The sequence below is a fragment of the Calypte anna genome, chromosome 2 (assembly GCF_003957555.1).
Source record: "Calypte anna isolate BGI_N300 chromosome 2, bCalAnn1_v1.p, whole genome shotgun sequence".
NCBI lineage: Eukaryota > Metazoa > Chordata > Aves > Apodiformes > Trochilidae > Calypte > Calypte anna.
The window spans coordinates 127,118,468-127,138,469 of record NC_044245.1 but is presented as its reverse complement, the minus strand read 5'-3'; the positions used below and the strand labels follow the sequence as shown (position 1 = coordinate 127,138,469).

Genomic DNA, 20,002 nt, shown 5'->3' with positions numbered 1-20,002 from the left:
GCATCCTTCTTGTTGGCTTAAATCTGAAATATAGTTGCTTGAAAATTAATTTACCCCTCTTGAATGACTGGTTGGATTATCTTTGTAGCATTAAATGTCAAGCCTGAGCTCAGAGCTCATTGTGTCTACAGAAGAAAAGTTGTCCCTGAGCACTTAATGTTGTGTTAAAAGATGATGTGTCCTTTGCAAATGTATTATTAGTATCAAGCTGTTCTGTCTCTCCAGACTAAAAAATGATCAGTGATTTGAGCTGCCATTAAACCTGAATAAAAAAGAGTGAGGCCATGGGATGGGGGGTTAGGGGAGTAGTGCTTTCTCTGAGTGCAGACATATTCTTTAGTGTACATAAGGCATTTCAAAATGTATCTGTTAAGCCAAGGCCCAAAAAGTTTGTTTGGAATCGCAACAATTAAAAGTAAGAAAATCTTACTTCTGCTTCTTTGGGAAAAAATGGTCACTGAATACATCTGTGTGACACTTAGAGCACAAAATTCAATAATGAATACAAGAAAGCTTGGCCTCGTTTCTGTAGACGTAAGATTCTCAAACACTGATTCTCAAACATAGATTATAACACACTTACTGATAAGTGATTTGCTTTCTGATTTTAACTGAAGTTAGGCCTGAAATTCCCTTGGAATTTTTTGTTTTATTTTGTTGGTTTTGTGGGGTTTTTTGGTTTTTGGGTTTTTCTTTGGTTGTTTTGGTTTTGATTTTTGTTTCTGAGATTCCTCTAACATCCAAAATGAAGTTACTTCTGGTTTTAGAGTTATGGTGTTATGGATAAGGCATGCATGTCTCAGGTGTGTGAATAGTTTTATAGGGTTTCACTGAGTTGCAATTATTACTCAATGTATATATAGTGCCTGATTTTAAATCTCTCAAAAGATACTTCATCATATACTTATGTATGCCCACCTTAGAAGCTAGGTGCCTAGCCAGAACCTTTATGGATCTGGGTCATCTTACAAAGCACTTGCAAAAACACCATGCCAGACATCTTACTTGCTGGCATTAATAAAAAGACTTAAATAAAACTTCTGCCACTGTGTATGAGATGACAGAGCTCAGTTTTGAGGAGTCCAAGGGCATGAAGGAAAAAACCCCTATATTCCCTCCAATTAAAAAACAAACTACTGTAATTTATGTAAGTGTTGAAAGTGCAGACTGATTTGAACATTTTAGTCCATTGACTTGCTGTTTGTAGGCCCTACTGAATTCCTTGCTGCACTTGAGTTACATTGCTATAGCATTGTTTTTAAGGTATTTCAGACAACTGGATTTTATGTCCAAATTCTCCCTGAGCTGTTAGCCATTTAGCTGGTTCCAGGGAATTTTTTCCTTATGATTGGAAAAAAAATCAAACACCATACCCATCTTCAAAACTAGAAGGACAACATGGACGTAGTAAAGTGAGTCCAGTGAAGGGCTTCAGACAACCCCCTGAAGCTCAGAATGTGCAAGGAGAGTGTGAGAGAGCTGGTTTATTCAACTCTTAAGAAGAGAAATCTCAACTGAGATGTTTTTGCTGTCTACAAATATTTAATGGGAGGCCACAGACAAGGTGAAGCCTAACTTTCCTCAGAGGTGCACAATAGTAGGGGAGACAACAGAGACAAGTTAGAACATGAACATTCCTATTGGGTAGGGGAAAAATGTTTTTACCAGAAGGACGGTCAAATGTTGAAAGAAATTTCTTGGAGAGATTTGGAAATCTTCACTTTCGGGAATATTCAAAGTTAGCTAGATAAGCTCAACTAGACTAGGTCCCTGAGTAAGCAAAGCTAACTTTCAGGTTAAATTCAATTTAGAAGTGGGCTCTGTTGTGAGGGGAGGGTTGAACTAGGCGACCTCCAGAAAACTCTCCTAACCTACACTGTCCTTTGAGTCTTTAGCTTAAAGCCCCAGGCACCACAGCTGTTACACAGGAATGGTTCTGAAGAACAATTTTCACAAGTGGTACTGCAGCATAGGTGTAGCTAACTGGCTTGGGCACCTTAGCAAGGGTGGGCACCACCAGCTAAGCTGTGCCTTTAATGCATTTTACAGCCCCTCCGTGGCTCTGTGATGCTCTCTCCATAGTACTAGTACTTCAAAGATACTTCAGCAATGTCTACAAATGTCCTGAGAGTTTTGATAATGTAGGAAACCAATCATCCTTTTCCACTTCTCCTTCAGATCTAGTTTTATTTCACCTAACTTTTTTGGAAGTGTTACAATGCCACCTGACTTGGGTGCTGAACAACTCTGCACTGTCTGTGTTGTTGATGACAGAAAAATAGGTGCTGCCAGGGAGCACTTTAGACCATCCTAGGCTGCTATTATTCTCTCTTTGGAGAAGTCTCTATGGGATGCAAAGGGAGACCTAAATAAACAATGACTTAAAACTGAAGTCGTCTTCTTCAATGTTTTGCATATAAAGAGGCTGTGGAGGATACTGTGACTGAGCTTTCTTCCACCTTGGACCTTTGCCCTGACCAGGGAGATCTCATAGAATCATAGAATTGTCTGGGTTGGAAGGGACCTCTGAGATCATCAAGTCCAACTCACTGTTCCCTTACCCCTCTTACAGCAGTGAAAGGGAGAGGATGCTTGAAGTCAGACTGTGGAAACTCTGAAAAGACCAGAAGACTCTTTTCTTGTTCTGTGGGGTTTTGTGGAGGGTTCCTGGAACTTTTGCTAATTTAGATCCATAATCGTAATAAGAACATTGATTTCATCTTAAGTAGGTGTACAATTTCATGCTTCCAGTTTGACAGTAAAGCTTGCCACAGTCTGGCTCCAGCTTCTAATTAGCTATGTACACATTTTAATATGGGTTTCAGCATCAAATATATTAACATACTTTAGTTAAACTGCTACTGGTAACTAAAATTTACCCAGCATTTGCAGTTTTATATGCCTTAAACAATACTTTAAAATATGAAATGGATTACCTCTGCATAGAAGAAGTCTTACTAATGTTTTAATTATGATTATAATTGCAGCACTGAAAGATTCAGGACAGCAGTTTGTTGGTTGTTACAAATTATAGTGAAAGTATTGAAAGGAATTTTAAATCTGTAATGTTGATTAGCAAATTTTACTATCTGTCAGGTTTTTTGGCATGCTGTAAATAACTCATCTTTGAATAATTTGTCTGAGTAATTAAATTTAGATTGCACATTTCTCATTTCAAATATTTTGACTCTTATCTATTTGCTTTTCCATTGTGGCTTAATTGATGTGGTCTATATAAACGGACAATAAATTTATATACCTTTGTTATAAAGATCAGTCAGTGAATAGAACTTGGTATTCATCCCAGACAGAATTATGATTGAATGTATTTGCAAGATTAAAGCACTGAATTTACTTTTTTCTAATTAAAGGCAATTAAAGATTTGCAGACACAAATAAAAGACAATGAATTGAGGAATAAGTATAGGAGCAAGTCCATTTGCAGGTGAAAAGAAGTGCCTTTGAAGCAGAACCAGCTGTATTTTCATTGAAAGAATAACAGTTTAGGAAGCTTTTCTGCATGTGCTTGCTTGATAGCATAATGTACTCATAAGCAGCTTACACAGTACAGTATTCAGAAAATAGCAGTGCATTAATTTTTAAAGTAGCAAATGCAGGCGAAGAGCAATGCTGCCACATGATGATAATGAAGCTGGATATTGTCAAGTCTACTGAGAGTAAAGAAAGCAGGGAGCTTCTGAAATGCAAACATTTATAAAACAATAACTAGATATTCATATGATAATAAGCTTGGACAGCAGCATCAACAAAGGCCAAAGATGCAGCCCTGGTTCTGCTTTAGGCTGATGAATTGACAAGCAGAGAGGCGGTCTCTAGTCTGTTGTTCAGTTCCAGTAATGAGCTAATGGTAGAATGAAAGAGTAAATATCTAGAAGGTTTGGGAATCTACTTTTTTCCCCCTAAAGTTACTCTGTAGATTTGTTCAGATTGTATCTTAAATGGCAGCACTTTTAAATCCAATCTTAAATGCAGTCAGTTTTCTTAAATACAGGGGTCAACATCTTGCATTCTGGGTTACATGTATACATGGTTTGAATGCAAATGTAAAGTGTTAGGCATACTACCTGGTAATCTTACAGTATTTCTATAGACTGAAAAAAAACAGGTCACCCAGAACTTAAGGAATTTTTCTAGATCATATGTATTATTTGATTTAATTTTTTGGTTAATCATAGTGTTTTTGGAGATTCAGTTACAAAGAATACTCAATATACAAAATCTGGTCATCTCTAATATGTTATTAAAAGTATTGAATACAAGATACAGGAGATCTCAGTGTCTCATGTGAATAAACATAAATAACAAAAAAATCTTCTAAAATTTGTAGATTTTTAATCCTGGTTATGTGTGGAGAAACAAACCCACGTATTGTAGGAAGCCCTAATATTCCCTCCGAGGGAGACACTTCGGCATTTTTCACAATACAACTTATTTAATAGCTCAAAAAGTACCTGTGTTTGACCTTTCACCTTTTTCTACCTACATCTAGTAGAATAGTCTTAGTTTCTAGCTGTGGGAAGTTTTCCAAGCAGGATCTGTAAACAGAGCACAAGTCAGTTCAGCTGCTACTGAGGTCACTTTGCCACCAAAGAAATGGAAAAACTGTGAAAAAGGATGGAAAGAAGTGCTGGGATGACGAGTCAGCTCTGGAGAGCTTCAGAAGGGCAGAGGGAGGCCTTCAGGCACTGAAACTGGAAGGTGGGAAGCTGGTCTTGGTAGGGACTGGCAGGAGGCAGGACAAGCAGGGAGATGATATCTGTAGTCAGCAAGAAAAGTTACTTTATTGTGGACTAGATCTTTGGGTCTAAAAACAGAAGGAAGATTATTGACATGGGAAAAGTTGTAAAGGAAGAAGTGGCATATTTATTAAAAAAATTAAAATTGAGGTGCCAAAAAAAAAAAGCTAGGGAAAGCCAATATTGGAGTTTGAGAAAAGAGATGAGTTGATAACAATAAGGAGAAGTAAAAGAGGAAAATATACTGTGTAAGTAACATGAAAAATAAGATTTAGCCTGGAAATTTTCCAATTCTATCTTTCTGGCAGCTCCCTACATTCCCTCAGGACAATTCAGTGTACGTCTTGAGTAGACATTGGGTGAAGTAGACAAATGGTACTTTCTCTGATGAGCCCATCCTAACTGGCTTTGACGGTCACTTCCTGAGAAGAACAGCTTAAACTGGTGACTGACAGATAAATGTACAAGAAACTTTGCAGAATAAGTCGAGCTAAAACTAGCAGACATTAGGAATATGAATATACATATTCCAACTGGTTGTATTTGCTGGCCCAGAAGGACATAGGGAGTCTGTATTACTAATTTCTCCTTGCTTTCCAGGTGGTAACGATCAGTATTCACGTGGTAGGGGCTTTGCATTTCATAGTTCTTTATAGTCCTGTTGTACAGATGTCTTTCCCAAGGCCTCAGAAAGTTCAGATGTTTTAAGAGTCTTTTAGTACGTTTGATGAATCTGGTTTTCATTACAAAGGACTTCACAGATGTCCTTTTTAAACTTTTGCACTTGGTGGACTCAGACTGTTTCCCTACCTTTTTTTTTTTTTTTTCTCTTCCATTTTGGCTATCATATTTAGCAGGGAGAGTGGTGAATTAAAGGCAGGTGCATAGATTTGGAGAACGACCAGCTCTAGAGTCATTATTAAAATAGCCTACTTGTTACATTGGGAAGGTTAGTTGTTCATATCAGATTTAATATAAATCTGGAAGCATTCTGTAGATAGGTAGAATCCAGTCTTAACCATAGCCACAAAACTGGAACACTGGAATAAACTGTGCCAGAGTGCTTGAAACAGAGGGAAAGAACACCAATGTGTTTTCCCTTTTCTAGGAATCGACTTGGTTCTACCACTAGATCTACTTCATAGACCTGGTCTCCCGTGCAATATTCACCTCTGCTTGTGTCACTGTCACTGTAGAGCCTTGGAGAGGAGGAGGGAGGTTGGGGAATGGGAGGAAAGGGAGTTAGGGTTTCAGTAGGTAATTTGTTTCCCATTCCTAATGGGCCTTCTGAAGCTTTCTAGTTTTCATTATCTAATCCTGTTGCATAACTGGAAGGGAAACCTCTGACTGTCCTGCATTATTTGCCCCAGATGGGAGAACAGCAAACTTGAATTACGAGAACTGAAATTGAAACTAGTCACTGTCAGTTACATACTTCTAAACAAAGGTATTTTTCATGCTTAAAACAGATGGATACATTTCTATAGTTTGTTCTCAAGTAAGTAACAACAGCTGCATCACTTTATTGAAAGTTGGCTCCCAACAAACAAACAAAAAAATTCAAGGCTGGGATATATCTATGCCAAATTTCAGCCTGGAGTGAATTTTTATGAGTTATAAATTCATGCCATTTATAGTGGAAATTCTGACAGCTCTTTAACTATTTCACAGCAGAGGTGCGACTGCAGTACTATAGGAAGAAGGCAGCATGTTGTCTTTCTGTCTGGCCTCGTCTCATGATTTAGTTGTTTTGATGGTTCCTGCAATTTTTTCCCTAACTATTCAAAACAATTACTGTACACCTGATGCATCCTCTTATCTGGTATCATTGACTTCCAAAGAGTAATGCTGCTGTGGTCCTGTCCTGCAAATGAGTTGCATTGGCTGGATGAATAAATTTTGGAGCATCAGACACGAGTAATTATTCTGTCACCTTTTCTTCACTCTGTCCTCTAAGAAGTTTCCTTGAATAGATGTTTGGGGTTTTTTCCAGTAGACATGATTTCAGTTATTTTTCCTTTTGTCACTGAGCATTTTCTAAGTTATTTCTGGTCTTTTATGGAAGACATAAAGGATAATACGGAGATCTTCACAATATATAATCCCTAGGTTTGAGGAGAGATTATACAGTGAACGCAAATTCATAAAGCAAGTTGAGCATCCACAATATGCTACAGAAAAGAGCTTTGCATTGAGTGGCAGCAGAGTGACAGAAAAAAATGGACAAAAGCAAAGAAGTGTTTCCATGAATCCATTTTAAAGAACTTCCTTTTCCAATTCATGTTTCACAATTTCATCAGTGCAGTATAATATCCCACTTTTGAAGGTGACCATAAAATGAGAAGCTTACACTGTTGGTGAGGAATGTAAATTCACATGTGGCTGAGCAAATGGGAGTGTTGCATGCACAAAACTACCGTCACAGTTTTAGAAAAAGGTTAAATTGTTTCAGTGTAACGATGATGAAAGCTAAATGTAAAATTAAATTAATGTTTAAAAATTGCCAAAGATTACTGCTTTAAGTATTGTAGCTCAGCTTTGGAAATAAGCAAAAAGGACAAAAAAGCCTGTATGCATTAGGGAGGAGAAAATGGAAAGGACTTTTATGAAAAGCCAAAGTGGTTGTACTGCGGCTCTACCTCTCTGAGAAGTTTTTTTCACAAATTAGTCTTTTCCTTCTCCTCCTTTTGTACTGTACTGTAGCTGTACTTTGACTTCTGTTGACCTAAAGAAGCTATGACTAATAGTACATAGTGTAGCAGCAAAAGGCCCTTGACAAAGCAAAAATATCCCTGAGAACAATCAAGTGTTTTATGCTTTCTTACTAAACTGAGATAAATGCTTTATGCCATTTGTAAGTATTTTCATGTCCTTCTGTGAACTCAGTTCTTACAGTCACAGTAATCAAGCACTTGGCTGCATTCTTTTTGACTGCAAGAGATTGTCCCCGTAGCTTTTAAGAGGTCCGAAACAATTCTAGAAGTAACGTGTTTCCACAAGCAGATGGTGTGAAACAATGGTTTTATTAGCACTTGCTAGGACTGACCAGCATGACTCTTGAGGTGATACTTTCAAATGTTCCAGTTCAGAATGATGAAACATTTACACTTACCATAATGGCCCGTACTACACATTTATATATGAATTAGAGATGACTAACAAACAGCAATTATAATGCAATTTTTATTTTGACTGAAATGTGAGGTAAAAATATCATCCGCCATTAATCTACTTATTTACGTGTGTTTTGATGTCCCTCAGGAGTAATAGGTACTCTGCTTTGTTGGCTTTTACTTGTTGCTGACATTGTCTGTGTTAAGGATTGCTGTTCTACAGACTGAGCCCCTGTCTTACAGAGTAGCTCCTGCTTGAAGTGCTGGACTGTGAGATGTTTTGAACATGTTAGATTTGACTTTTAAACTGAAATAATTGCTGACATTCTTTATCTTCTTTCACTAAATGTACTTTTCTATTCTAGGGAAACAAGATTATAAGAAAACCAGGCCTATGTTAAGAGCTACAAGATTAAAAGCAGAGGCCAAGAAAACTGCAGTAGGCATAAAGGTAGAGATCTATTTGATAGTTTATATCACCTTCGTGTATATGTTGTTTCTTTTCTCCATGAATGTACTGTGTGAATATTGATTTCTGAGATATTCTTTATGACACTTCAAAATCTAAGTGGAATACTAGAATCTAAAATATCTGTGGTGGATGGCTTTTAACTTAACGCTAAAATAACTAGAATAGTTACAATGCTACAAGATTTTATGTAGTCCATGTCCTTGTTATGATGCATTCTTTAAGGACAACAAAGTACTGTATGCATAGAAAATTTATCTTTTCAGGTAGCCTCTCTACCCACAGAACAAATGCTTTAATGATTTCATAATTACAATAAACATCTTCCTTCTTCCTCTTCCTATCCCATACCCAGGAGTAATTTAAAGACTGGGTTTGTTAAGTATTGTAAATTCTCAGCATTATTATCTCAGTCTACATCCTTGTGTACTGTCTCTGACTTGGAAAAAAATCACCTTAACTAACAGCAAAACACATGGAAAGGTACTGAACTTTATTTTGGGAATGTCCTTTTTTCAAGAAGGTATGAAGTATAGAAGTATAGAGTCACTAAAATGCTCAGAGGACTGGAGCACCTGAAGACAGCCTGAAGACAGGCTGAGGAAATTGGGGTTGTTCAGCCTGGAGAAGAGGAGGCTCTGAGGTGACCTTAGAGCAGCCTTCCAATATCTGAAGGGGCCTACAAGAAAGCTGGGGTAGGGATTTTTACATAAGTATGTAAGTGAGAGGACAAGGGGAAATGGTTTCAAACTTGAAGAGGGGAGACTTAACATTAGACATTAGGAAGAAATTCTTTCCTGTGAGGGTGGTGAGACACTGGCACAGGTTGCCCAAGGAACTTGTGGCTGCCCCCTCCCTGGAGGTGTTCAAGGCCAGGTTGGATGGGGCCTTGAGCAACCTGGTCTGGTGGGAGGTGTCCCTGCCCATATAGGGGGTTGGAACTAAATGATCTTTAAGGTCCCTTCCAACCCAAAGCATTCTGTGATTCTAGTAATGACTAGTTGATTGTGGCTATGAATATGACCAGGGAGGAAAACCAGGAATATTCTGTGCTATCTACTACCCAGTGTGTCATCAAAATGGAATTTATCTGATTTCATATCGTTTATTTAAGTTGTGTTTGGTATTTTTCCCACAAACTTATTTTTCATATACAGTTAGCTCAGTAGCAAGGGTGAAACCCAAGCAGAATAAAAAAGTTCATCAAATACCTGAGTATTCTAGTGAAAGAAACTTCAGAAATGTTAAAAGGAGAACATTTTTTTTGTTTCTGGCAGATGAGAAATCAATTTTTTCAAGTTATAGCTTACAGCAAATGCCAAGGTATTACTACCAAGCTGTAACAGCTGTTGAGCTGCCAGATGATGTATTTGGTTGTCTTCCAGAATTTGCTATTATAATCACGAAACAGTGCTTTCTTTTTGCTCCTGATTGCTGATCTCGATCAAGCATTACCGCGTGGTGCAGGATGTTTTCACAACATAATCTCCTCAGTTAGTGCTGTGTGTCAGGTTTTAATGAGAAAAAGTAGATTGCCTTTTTTGTTTAAAGGGGAGATTATTAACCTTTGGAGTTCAATGTTTTTTCCTTCTTTCTTATTAAATTTTACTTTTCATTTTACTTTCAATGACGTGACCTTTTAAAAGTGATGTTCTACTTGGGGGCTTTTACTGTACAACATGGTTCTTTTAAAGCGTGCAAGTTTCTGCGTGTCTTTCACAAGCAAGAAAACTATGAACCTTTGTCCTTCAGAACCTCTTTTGTTTGCTTCTTTTCTTGAATAATTCTCAAAAAATAGGGGAGGATGGGAATGCATATGTGTAATCATATGTATAATGAAGAATCAAGTATTACTGAGTAAAAAAAATCAATAACTGTTTATTTTGTACAAATATGTTCCTGCTTGTTATAGCAGAATATGAGCTGAGTTGTTAAGAATGACTTTTGCCATCAAGGTGTACATGTAAACTTCAGGTCATTGGATCTTGTGTTTCTGGGGTTCTGCTAGTTTCAGTGTGCAGTGTCTTCCATTTCTGCCTCTGTTTCTTAAAAAAAAAAAAAAAGGAAAAAAAAAAAAAAAGCCATTCTTTAAAGTATTGTATTGTCTTCCACCTGTAATATTTTTTGTACACCTGGGCCTTAAAATATGACTCTGAATCATCCCCAAGTAGATCACTGTCATTTGCTTTGCTTCCTCATTGCTGATCTAAAACAAAAGGGAAAGTAAATTGGGCACCTTTCCCTCTGAGGAAATGCTTGTGAGGGAAGGAAAGCAGGGCTCTTGTATGCATCCTTCTGACTGACCCTTCTTAACACCAACAACCTCAGGCTTACTAAATGTTATATTATTTCAATATGGGCAATCCCTGTAGAGTAAAACTCTGTACTTCTACTGGCAGACCTTGAAACTCTCAGCATGGGATTGAGGCACATTTAATAACTTGGGATAAACCTGCACACCTTCCCATCTCACAGTGACAACTCTTCACCCTGCCCTATCCCTCCAGTTCAGCAGAGCTTCACCTTGGGCAGTGTCTGCAGTGAAATCACCTTCCATACCCCAGGAGAGGCTGCTTAGGAACATGGCTTCTGTGTCCCTGCTGTGAGACCCCAGTACCTCTCCCCACCTCTCAGGAAGGGTTTGTTTTGCTTGGTTTTAAGTTCTTCTAGCTGTCCAAGAGCAATCCTCTTATGTTCATCCTTCACAACTACCCCAGATACTTCTCTGTTGTCTTCTGAATATGTTTTGAAATAAGAATTTGTTGAAGTCTCCTGCTTGCTGTGACAGCAGAGTGTTAAACCATTCCTTCTGTCTGGAGCTGTCAGAAGAGTCATCAGAGTTGGTGTCTGATCAGGTTATGTGCATTCATGAAGCTATTTTGAGGCTTAAGTGTGTGTTCCTTTAACGGTCTCCTCATATTCAGAGCTTTTGAGAGTGGCTGAGCTCTTCCTTTGGGACAATATCATCACAATTGTCACTTCATATTAGCAAAATTTTGTGATGGTGGTAAGCAACATGATTCTCTTTCCAAAGGCTGAGATTTTAGTATTTTTTTATGATGTGGGACCTGTTTCTGTGCTGTGACAGTTGACTAACTTCAGTCAGTGTCGGAAACAAAATGGTGAAACTGCAGTGCAATGTACTAAGTATGAAGGACTTTCAGTAAAAGTGTCCAAACTGCTTGTGAATCTTTGAGAAACACATACATATGCTATATATTTTATTTGTTTTCCAGACTTCAGTACATGATGCAGTATGCAGAATATTAACATTTTTATTAACATTTTCTTATAAAAAGCTAAGTTGCAGTTAATAAAAATATTGTAGAAGAAGGATATCTTTACCATATATTTAGAAGTACAAGCTTTCTAGGAAAACTTTATAATTCCATAAAATCTAACACAGTAAGTACCATACTGCCACTTGAAACAATAGGATTTTTAGTGCTCCTTTTACCACTAGTTTTGCACTTGTGTTTTGCACTACTGTCCTGAAGACCTTATCTTCATGGCTGTAAAATAGGACATTGCAGTACTTAGGGAAAAAATTTAAAAATAAAAAAAAGGATTATTTGAAAATCATGAAGGGGTTTTAGTCCTTAATTTCTATGAAGATAATGAAATACTACTATTGTGTATTTCACCTTGAGAACTGACAACATTCTCTTCAAGAAAAGGTCCTATAAATGACATAAAACTTTTCAGAACCAGTCCCCTGGAGATCCTTCACATTTCATTGCTGGCATACTAATTAGCTTGTCTTGTCAAACTTTGATTGTGTTGTCATTTTAATGCAAGGTTTAAAGTAACAAAGTTTCTTTTAGTCACTGCCTTTTAGTACTTTTTAATTTCCCCAATGAGAGATTTTATCTCTGTTGATAATGTCAGAGAAGCAGCTAAGCACTAATAACTATCAAAAGTTAGTTCAAGCAGGGTGAACATGCTAGTACTCAGAGTGTAATGTTTGCTCTTTAAACATGTTTAAAAATTAAATATTGTAGCAGAGCTATTGTGCTGGCTCTGTTTGTATACATATGACAGTAGTGCACAAAGTGCCAAAATATATGGTGTCTCTTGGAAAAGCAGGACCCCTGTCTGGAGAAACAACTTTGAGAGAAGGCTGTGTGTTGTATGTCTCCTGGTGTTTGGATAAGACAAAATTCTTTGTTGCAGTACCAAAAAGGGAGCCTCTGAACCTTCTCTGTGTGGTTGTTTTGTTGTCCCCCTGTGGGGGGGCTCACGCTGGTGGAAGCCCACCTGCCTGTCCTTACCAGGTGGAGCAGCAAGAGATCTGCACTGTCATTGCTAAATCTGCTCTCCATGGGGGAGGAAGAGATGACAGCAGGATAGTGGCAAGCAGAAAACACTTTGAGTCATGTTGAAACTCAGCCTCAGATATCTGGGGTTTGGTATTGCAGAGGCCAAAAATAATGGGTGGTTTTTGGGGAGATATTTTTTTTCATAATCTGCAGGAATGAATCTATGGACCTTAGGGTAGATGATGCAGTTTTCCCTCTTGCTGAAAGGCAAACACAAATCTGAACAGTAGTATTTTACACCCTCTTGGAAAGACCTAACCGACTGCACGTTACAACTCCATAGAGAGTTATTAGCAATGTAGTTCATTGATTGAACTAAGGAAAAAATGTTTCCTAAAAAAGTGAGAGCTTACTGTCTGTCTATTCTTTTGCATATCTACTTTATCGTGTAGCTAGCTAGCTGGCTACTACGACTTTATCTCATCTGGAATGAGTTATGTGTGAATAGATAACAAGACATTCTTAGTATATTTTGGCAAAGGATATTCTCTGATTTCATGCTATTCATAATCTGCTAAATTAGTGAACTACATTTGCCAAGAAAAGTTGGGAATATGGTTTCATAACTTTGCAGAAATTAAGGCCACAGGAGACTATTAGATCATTTGATCTGGCCTTCTATATGTTACAGATCATAAAATTTCATCCAAATACTTCATAGAAAGTTCAAACACTTCACAGTGGCCAAAATGCTGGATCTTCAAACTATTTATGTGCCTCACATCATGACCAGGGCAGCTTCATATGCCACCAGTGAACAAAGGGTGATATTGCCAGTGATTCCAGCAGATAGGTTTTGATCCTTGACCTTAAAATGGAAGGGAGGGGGGAAAACACAATACAAAGAAAAAAAATAAAATCAAATTGCTCTCATCTGACCCTGGCCTGACCTGCACACATAGGTACAGCAATCGTGGTGGCTTTGAGCATGTGAACAAGATGAACCAGGTAGGGGCTTGAGAAGGTTTTCTGTACCATCTTGGAGCAGTAGTCCATCTTCCTCAAGCTTTGGTCTCTACTTATGACCAGACATTACAACTGACAGTTCACAACAACAAAACCTCAAATCCCAGAAATTAAATCAGTACAATTGGTTTAATTTCCCAAAAGGGAAGGAAACTTCTTTTGCTCCTGTATAGAAGAGTCTGAAGTGTTGAAGCATGTGTCCCTACTTCTAACAATCTGGTACTTCAGGTACTTCACTGTATACTTCAGAATACAGCACTAACAATGTAAGTAATCCCCATCTTTCCAGAGCTCTGAAGGAGAGGAGCATTCTTGAGGGCTGAGTTTGCCAGCTCCAAGCAGGATCACGCCTCCCAACACCTAAATAAAAGTTTATTTTCTGAGAGATCTGACCATAAGATACTCACAGCCGTGGAAGTTAGTATTTTCCCCGAGAGGTAATTGGAATGCTCAGTCATTCCTGGTCCTAGCAAATGGCATTTTATTTCAAGGCTAAGCTTATCTAACCACAGCTGGACCTTGAGAGGTTCTTGTAAGCAAGATGGGAGGCTCCCACACAGTAAAGAGCCTTACTTAAATACAGGTGTGTGGTATATATAGTTATATGCTGTAACCAAAGAACCTTTTAGTCTTTTGTATGATAAAATACCAGTCTTTTCCCTACTGAGAATCCCTCTGTCTTTGCACATACAGAGATCACACTGAGCGACTGATTTCCCCTTAAATCCAAAGACCTTTTTAGAGTCACAGTTTTACAAGGCAGGGTCCTGCACTTTGTAAGTACTGTCTACATCTTTGATACCTGTATGTATTATCTTGCATTCAGCTGTTTCAAATTAATCCTGGTCATGGGGAAGGTGTCTCTGCCTATGTCACCAGACTTGAGACTAGATGATCTTTAAGGTTCCTTACAACCCAAACCATTGGGTTGTATGATTCCATAATCCTGCTGAGTTTTTTATCATATAGAAAGGCCTTTTAGATGCTTCTTTATCTTGTTCTTGAATAGTTTTTTTTTTAGTTTGGTTTGGATTTTCTTGCTGGGAAAGTGGCAGAGCATTGGAACAGGCTGCCCAGGCATCTCTCTCCGGAGATGTTCGAAACCCACCTGAATGTGTCCCTATGTGACCTCCTGTAGGTCACCCTGCTCAGGCAGGTGGGTTGGATCTGATGATTTTTTGAGGTTCCTTCAAACCCCTAACTGTCTGGGCTTCTGTGATTATTTGAGATGATAATGTTTGTTCTATCAGAAAATTCTTGCAGTAAAAAATTTATAACCTAAAAAGTTGCTGATAAGTTGGTGAATTACTTTTGTTGCCTTGTATTAGATGTAGAATGACCTGCATTAAGGAAGTAAACATCTATTTTTAAGCATAGTTTTGTTGAAACTCTGAAAAAATGGTCACAGTGAATGTCCAGATAAAGTTTTCGAGTTAAAAATTATATGGAATTTAGAAGTTCGTTTTGAAGTCCATGTATGGTTGTTTCCTTTCTAGAGGTGTCCTGATCAGCATAATTTTCTTTTTATCTCTATTGAGGAATAGGTAGTGATAGTTTAGCATTTCAAAGACACCAATTTGGGGTACTGTTTTACATAGTTATAAGTTTGTTTCAGATAGAAAACATTTGACTCTCTTTGAAAGACAATAAAAAAAACTGAAAAAATCTAGAATTTCCTAACAGTGTGATATTTCTCTATATGTGTAGGATATGATGCTGCCATACACAGTGTCCAGGTTTGTGTTACTATAGCCAACATTTTTTCTTCCTCTAGTCCCCCCCTTTTTTTTTTTTATTTCCTGAATAATCTCATTTAGATTCCATCTCTGCAACTTGCTCCCTGAGCGTGAATCTGAGAACATTATCCAAGTATTTTGGCATGAGAGACATAAATTTGACAAAAACTGATAGGAGATTTAAATCTATATTATGCTTTGATGGCTTATGTTTCCTTTATGGAAAAGTTTCTAAAAAACTTGACTAAGCTGACATCAGTAGGGTTCTCCAGACATTATTCTAAATATAAGAGAATATAATAGAAACTGTGTTCCTTTTAAAGGCTTCTTTCTCTGTGCTCTGGGATTTGAGAGCACGGATGTTATTTCCTAGTGTTCTGTACCATGTTGTGAAAGAAAAAAAGGAGGAAATGCCCTGTGATCATTTTAAGTTTATTTCTATAGGACTTCTTCTATATTAGTTAATTATTCATGGTGAAATTCTCTGTGTAAATGGATTTCACAGAGGGATGATGGGGATGATCCATAACGTACAAGAGAAAAGGAGTTATGTATGCCAGGCAGGGAGTATTTTAACATTTCATTTCTCTGTGTGGCTTAAAACACAAATAGCAAAGCCTGGTAAGAGTAAAATGAATTAAAACGACGATATATAGTGTTGTTGCACAGACAGTATGGTGGTGTAGCATCTCATTTTCAATTTACTTGCAAAATTGATGTTGATAAAAGTTCATAAACTGGATGCAATTCTTAAGAGACTTTATGTCCCTAGCTGAGAGCCAGGTGTCCTTTGTTAGGCTGTTTATTTTAGATTTTTGCTAGTCTGCTTTATTCAGTAACTGACAGTTAAGTTTCTGGTATAATTCTCAAACCTTGAATCTCAGAAAGGCTTTCCATTCCCAGGGTTAATAAATACTGATCCAGCTACCCAGTTCCTAACCCCTGTGTATGGAAAATAGTAATGTTATCTTAATGTTACTCACTGTAAAATGTAGGCAGAGGAATTAAAAAACACTCCCTTCAAAGTAGCTACTGGGCAGCCTGAGAATAAAAACCAAGACTTTCCCACTTCCACTTCCTAGAAAACAAATCCCTTTGTGCAAACATTCCCCAAAATCTCGCTCCTGCTACAACAGCATTTCGTAGGGTATGCTGGGGAGGAGGGAGAGGGAAGGAGAACCTATTGTAAAGCAGAAAATATAGCAAGAGTGACATCCAAACAGGGGAAAAAACTTTTTAATACTGGAATGAATTTGCTCTCTGTGTCAAGTGTGAATGGTGCCTTCATTGTACGGTTTTGTTGTCCACTTTCCTGAGCAGATGGAGCTTGCAGTTGTATGTCACTTGTTTATTACATCCTCTTAAGATTAGTAGCTGTGTGGCCAGATGGGTCTGGGAGCACAGCTGTGGATACAAGGAAATAAATGAAACCTGTCTGATGCAGCCATGCCCTTTTGTGAGATACTGACGTGTTGCAACTGCAACAAAGCAAAAATCACTTTCCTTTAATGTATTAGTGAATTAGATGTTTGTTGTTTGGGTTTTTTTTTTTTTTCTAATCAAATCATATGAAATGAGGAGGATAAGGTTCAGAGGATGGTATAATTCTAAGAGGAAAATGTAGTTCAAATCTGTAGCAAACAGCCTCAGCAAATTTGCAGGAGTGTTTTTATTGTGGTAAAATAAATTTTTAAGTACATCTCAATCACCTATATGAAATGCAAAGCAAAGGTTTCTATAGAACAAAGACTCCTATAGAACATACGCCAACTAGGCAGTAGTATTTCAAAGTTTATTAGATGGCATGTGTTGAATTATTGATCCAACATTCTGATAAACTATATAATGCATTCATGTAAATGCAAATGAAATTCTGTTCTATAGAAAAATGCCAGATTTGGGCTAGACTTTAACAAATGAAGCTAACACAGTTTTAACTCCTTCCTGGCAGTGGACAAAGTCAGTCACAAAGGCACTATGAACTAGAGATAGTGGGGTCTCCATACCTGACTAATAATGTCAAAAAAATGTCTTCTAGTCCAAAGAATGAACCAGGCATTTTTAGGGAGAATTCACCTGAACTCTTTTAGAGGACACAATGATACCTTACACCAAAGAGGGTCAGGTTCTCTCCTTGGATTGTAAAGTGTGCATGACACTCTCAGTGAGGTGTAGGCATCTCCTTTCATTCCCATTTTTGATGTAGCTCTTTCTGTACCAATTCAGAATAGTTTCTATAAACTCATTGGGCTGTTTTTCTCCTTTTAAGTATGCAGGTGGATTGCTCTCATGCAGATGGTTTGCAGGTTAACATGCCCCTGAGATTTTGGGGGTTCCTTTTTGCTTCTATTTGTAGAGGTAAAATGGTTTGGGGGGGCTGCAAACTGTCTTGTTCCTTTTGAACACCCCTGCGTGTGATTTTAAAAATACATCATGATGATAGGGAATTTAGCAGTGCATAATTGCTGTGGAAGTGGCACTTCCTGTGAGCCTAAGGAACATAAGGGTTTTTCTGAAATTTATATTTCTTGTTTCATTGTCTACCAAAATGAAAGCTGACGCAATGGGGAGTGTGCTGTGCTTTGTAAAAATGTTAAAATGTGAAATACTGAATTTAAAAGAAGTAGTGTTATAAAGAGGATGATTGTATTATGATTTTTTCTATCTTAGATACAGGGTTGGAGCCTAACGGAGTCCGGCCTTAAGACAGAATATGATAGGCAGCCCCATAATGAGTATGGCATGTAGTAAAAAAATATTTTTCTGCTTCTGAAAGCTGCTATAAATCATGTATACTTTGGAAGTCTCTTTTATGTTAATTAAGGAAGATTCAGCAAGTTGCAATACTTTATGGGAAGAGAGGCAAGTGCAAATTGTGCTTTTTGCCTTATTGCAGAGGGGAATGAAGAAAAGTTTCATCCAATTCTGAAGGATTTTGTAGCTCCATATTGTAATGCATGCCAGGAGGTTGGGAGGTAGAGGTAGCAATTTTCATTGACTTCCACCATACTGTGTTTGCTTCATTAAAAAATTACAAATTTGTTGGCAAAAAGCAGGAACATATTGGTAGAAAACATCAAAATTCACAGTGTAAATTCTAACTTAAATTTGTGTTCAAAACTGTGGCTTGTGAATTCTGTCTTTTCTTTTAAAAAAAGAATGAATAGCATAATAAAAGGATATAGAGCTCCTATTTCTAGACCAGACCAAAGATCTTTAAGCCCAAATGCTGTTGCTGGCAGTATATCAGACTCACCAAAGTCTTTATTAAGCAAATGGATTTTACACCATTCTGAAATAGTAATCATAGAGGAAAAAAATCACTAAAGTATCAATGCCTTATGCAGTTATATATGTCTGATGTTATTCTAATGTGCATTGTAGAATGAAAATATTTTTTTTCTGATTTTTCCTAAATATGGTTCTATTTCTAACATGTCTTGTTTTCTTTTTTTCTCTTATTTCTACAGGAAGTTGCCCTTGTCCTTGCAGCTATACTGGTATTTTTGTTGGCTTTCTATGCTTTCTTTTATCTTAACATTTCCAATGAAGTTGACCTTGATCTGGATCCAGATGAAAACTAACAGATGCAATGAATCCAGCATCAAGATTTCTTCAGCTTCAACAAGGCTACGTAGGAACCTTCACTGTGAGACAGTAAATGATACAATTTCTTGCAGTCCAAATTCATAAGAAAGTTTTGCAGTAGTCAATGACTTTTACATTCCAGTTCTCCAAAATAAGAGAACAGTCGTGCCTGGCAAGTGTATTTGGTTAACACCAAAGCCAGGAGCAGCAGTACAATGCATGAAGTTTCTTGTTTACATATTTTTTTTCCTCAGGCAGAGAAATTTGATGTCAAAAGAGAGGTGCTATAATTATAATGGACATTGATACTGACTTCATAGGAGGAGAGTCTGCCTTGACCAAATTTAGGAATCAAAGTTTCATAATAGCCAAATTAGTTTCCTTTTCCTTTCTTAAATGAAAGCAGAAATACCAAATGAAAAGTCTTTTCTTGATTTGTATTTAAAATATATCAAAAAAACCCTCATCCTTTCTCTTTTAATCTTTCTTGTGCATTTGTGCACACACACATGCACAAAGATGCGAAAAATTGTATGAAAAAAAATCTTTTTAGAAGCAGTCTGTCACCTCCTATATGGACTTAATTTTATGTCATCCCAGATTCTGTGTGCCCATATATCTGCAGTAATCTTTTTCATTCTTTTGCCAACTGTTCAGCACACATGTGTTCTGTCAGAAATGGCACCTGGATGACAGAAGCTCTAACATTCACATATGCCTCTAAAACACAGTTCTTTGCCTCCTGTGCTGTCTGTACTAGTGTAAATAGAAAGTTCAGTCGATGTTGGTTTTAATTAGTGTATTGCTCTATTATTAATATGAAGTCAAAATTGTTTTTTTAATTATACTCTTTCTGCTGGTTGTGGTATCATCTTGCTCTACCTATTAGGAGTATGTTGTAAAAAAAAAAAATGCTTTCCAGTTATACAATTTTAATAATCAAACTAATGTGAGAAGTGTTAAGTACTAAGAAACCTTTTTTTTCATCCATACTAATAATTGGGACTATCTTGGCTCCATGACTTCCTTCAGTTCTTGCAAAGTACCTTTCAGA

At 37.3% G+C, this 20,002-nt stretch overlaps 1 protein-coding gene across 1 annotated transcript in view; it reads left to right on the top strand.

The window, feature by feature from the left end:
• TRIQK (triple QxxK/R motif containing) overlaps positions 1-19,362 on the top strand; it is a 59,566-nt gene extending 40,204 nt beyond the window's left edge. Inside the window, exons 3-4 of the mRNA XM_030445634.1 lie at positions 8,236-8,321; positions 18,831-19,362. Coding sequence (XP_030301494.1) covers positions 8,236-8,321; positions 18,831-18,944 — 200 coding nt within the window. The 3' untranslated portion in view covers positions 18,945-19,362. The remainder of the gene's footprint in view (positions 1-8,235; positions 8,322-18,830) is intronic.
• The last annotated feature ends 640 nt before the right edge of the window (positions 19,363-20,002 follow it).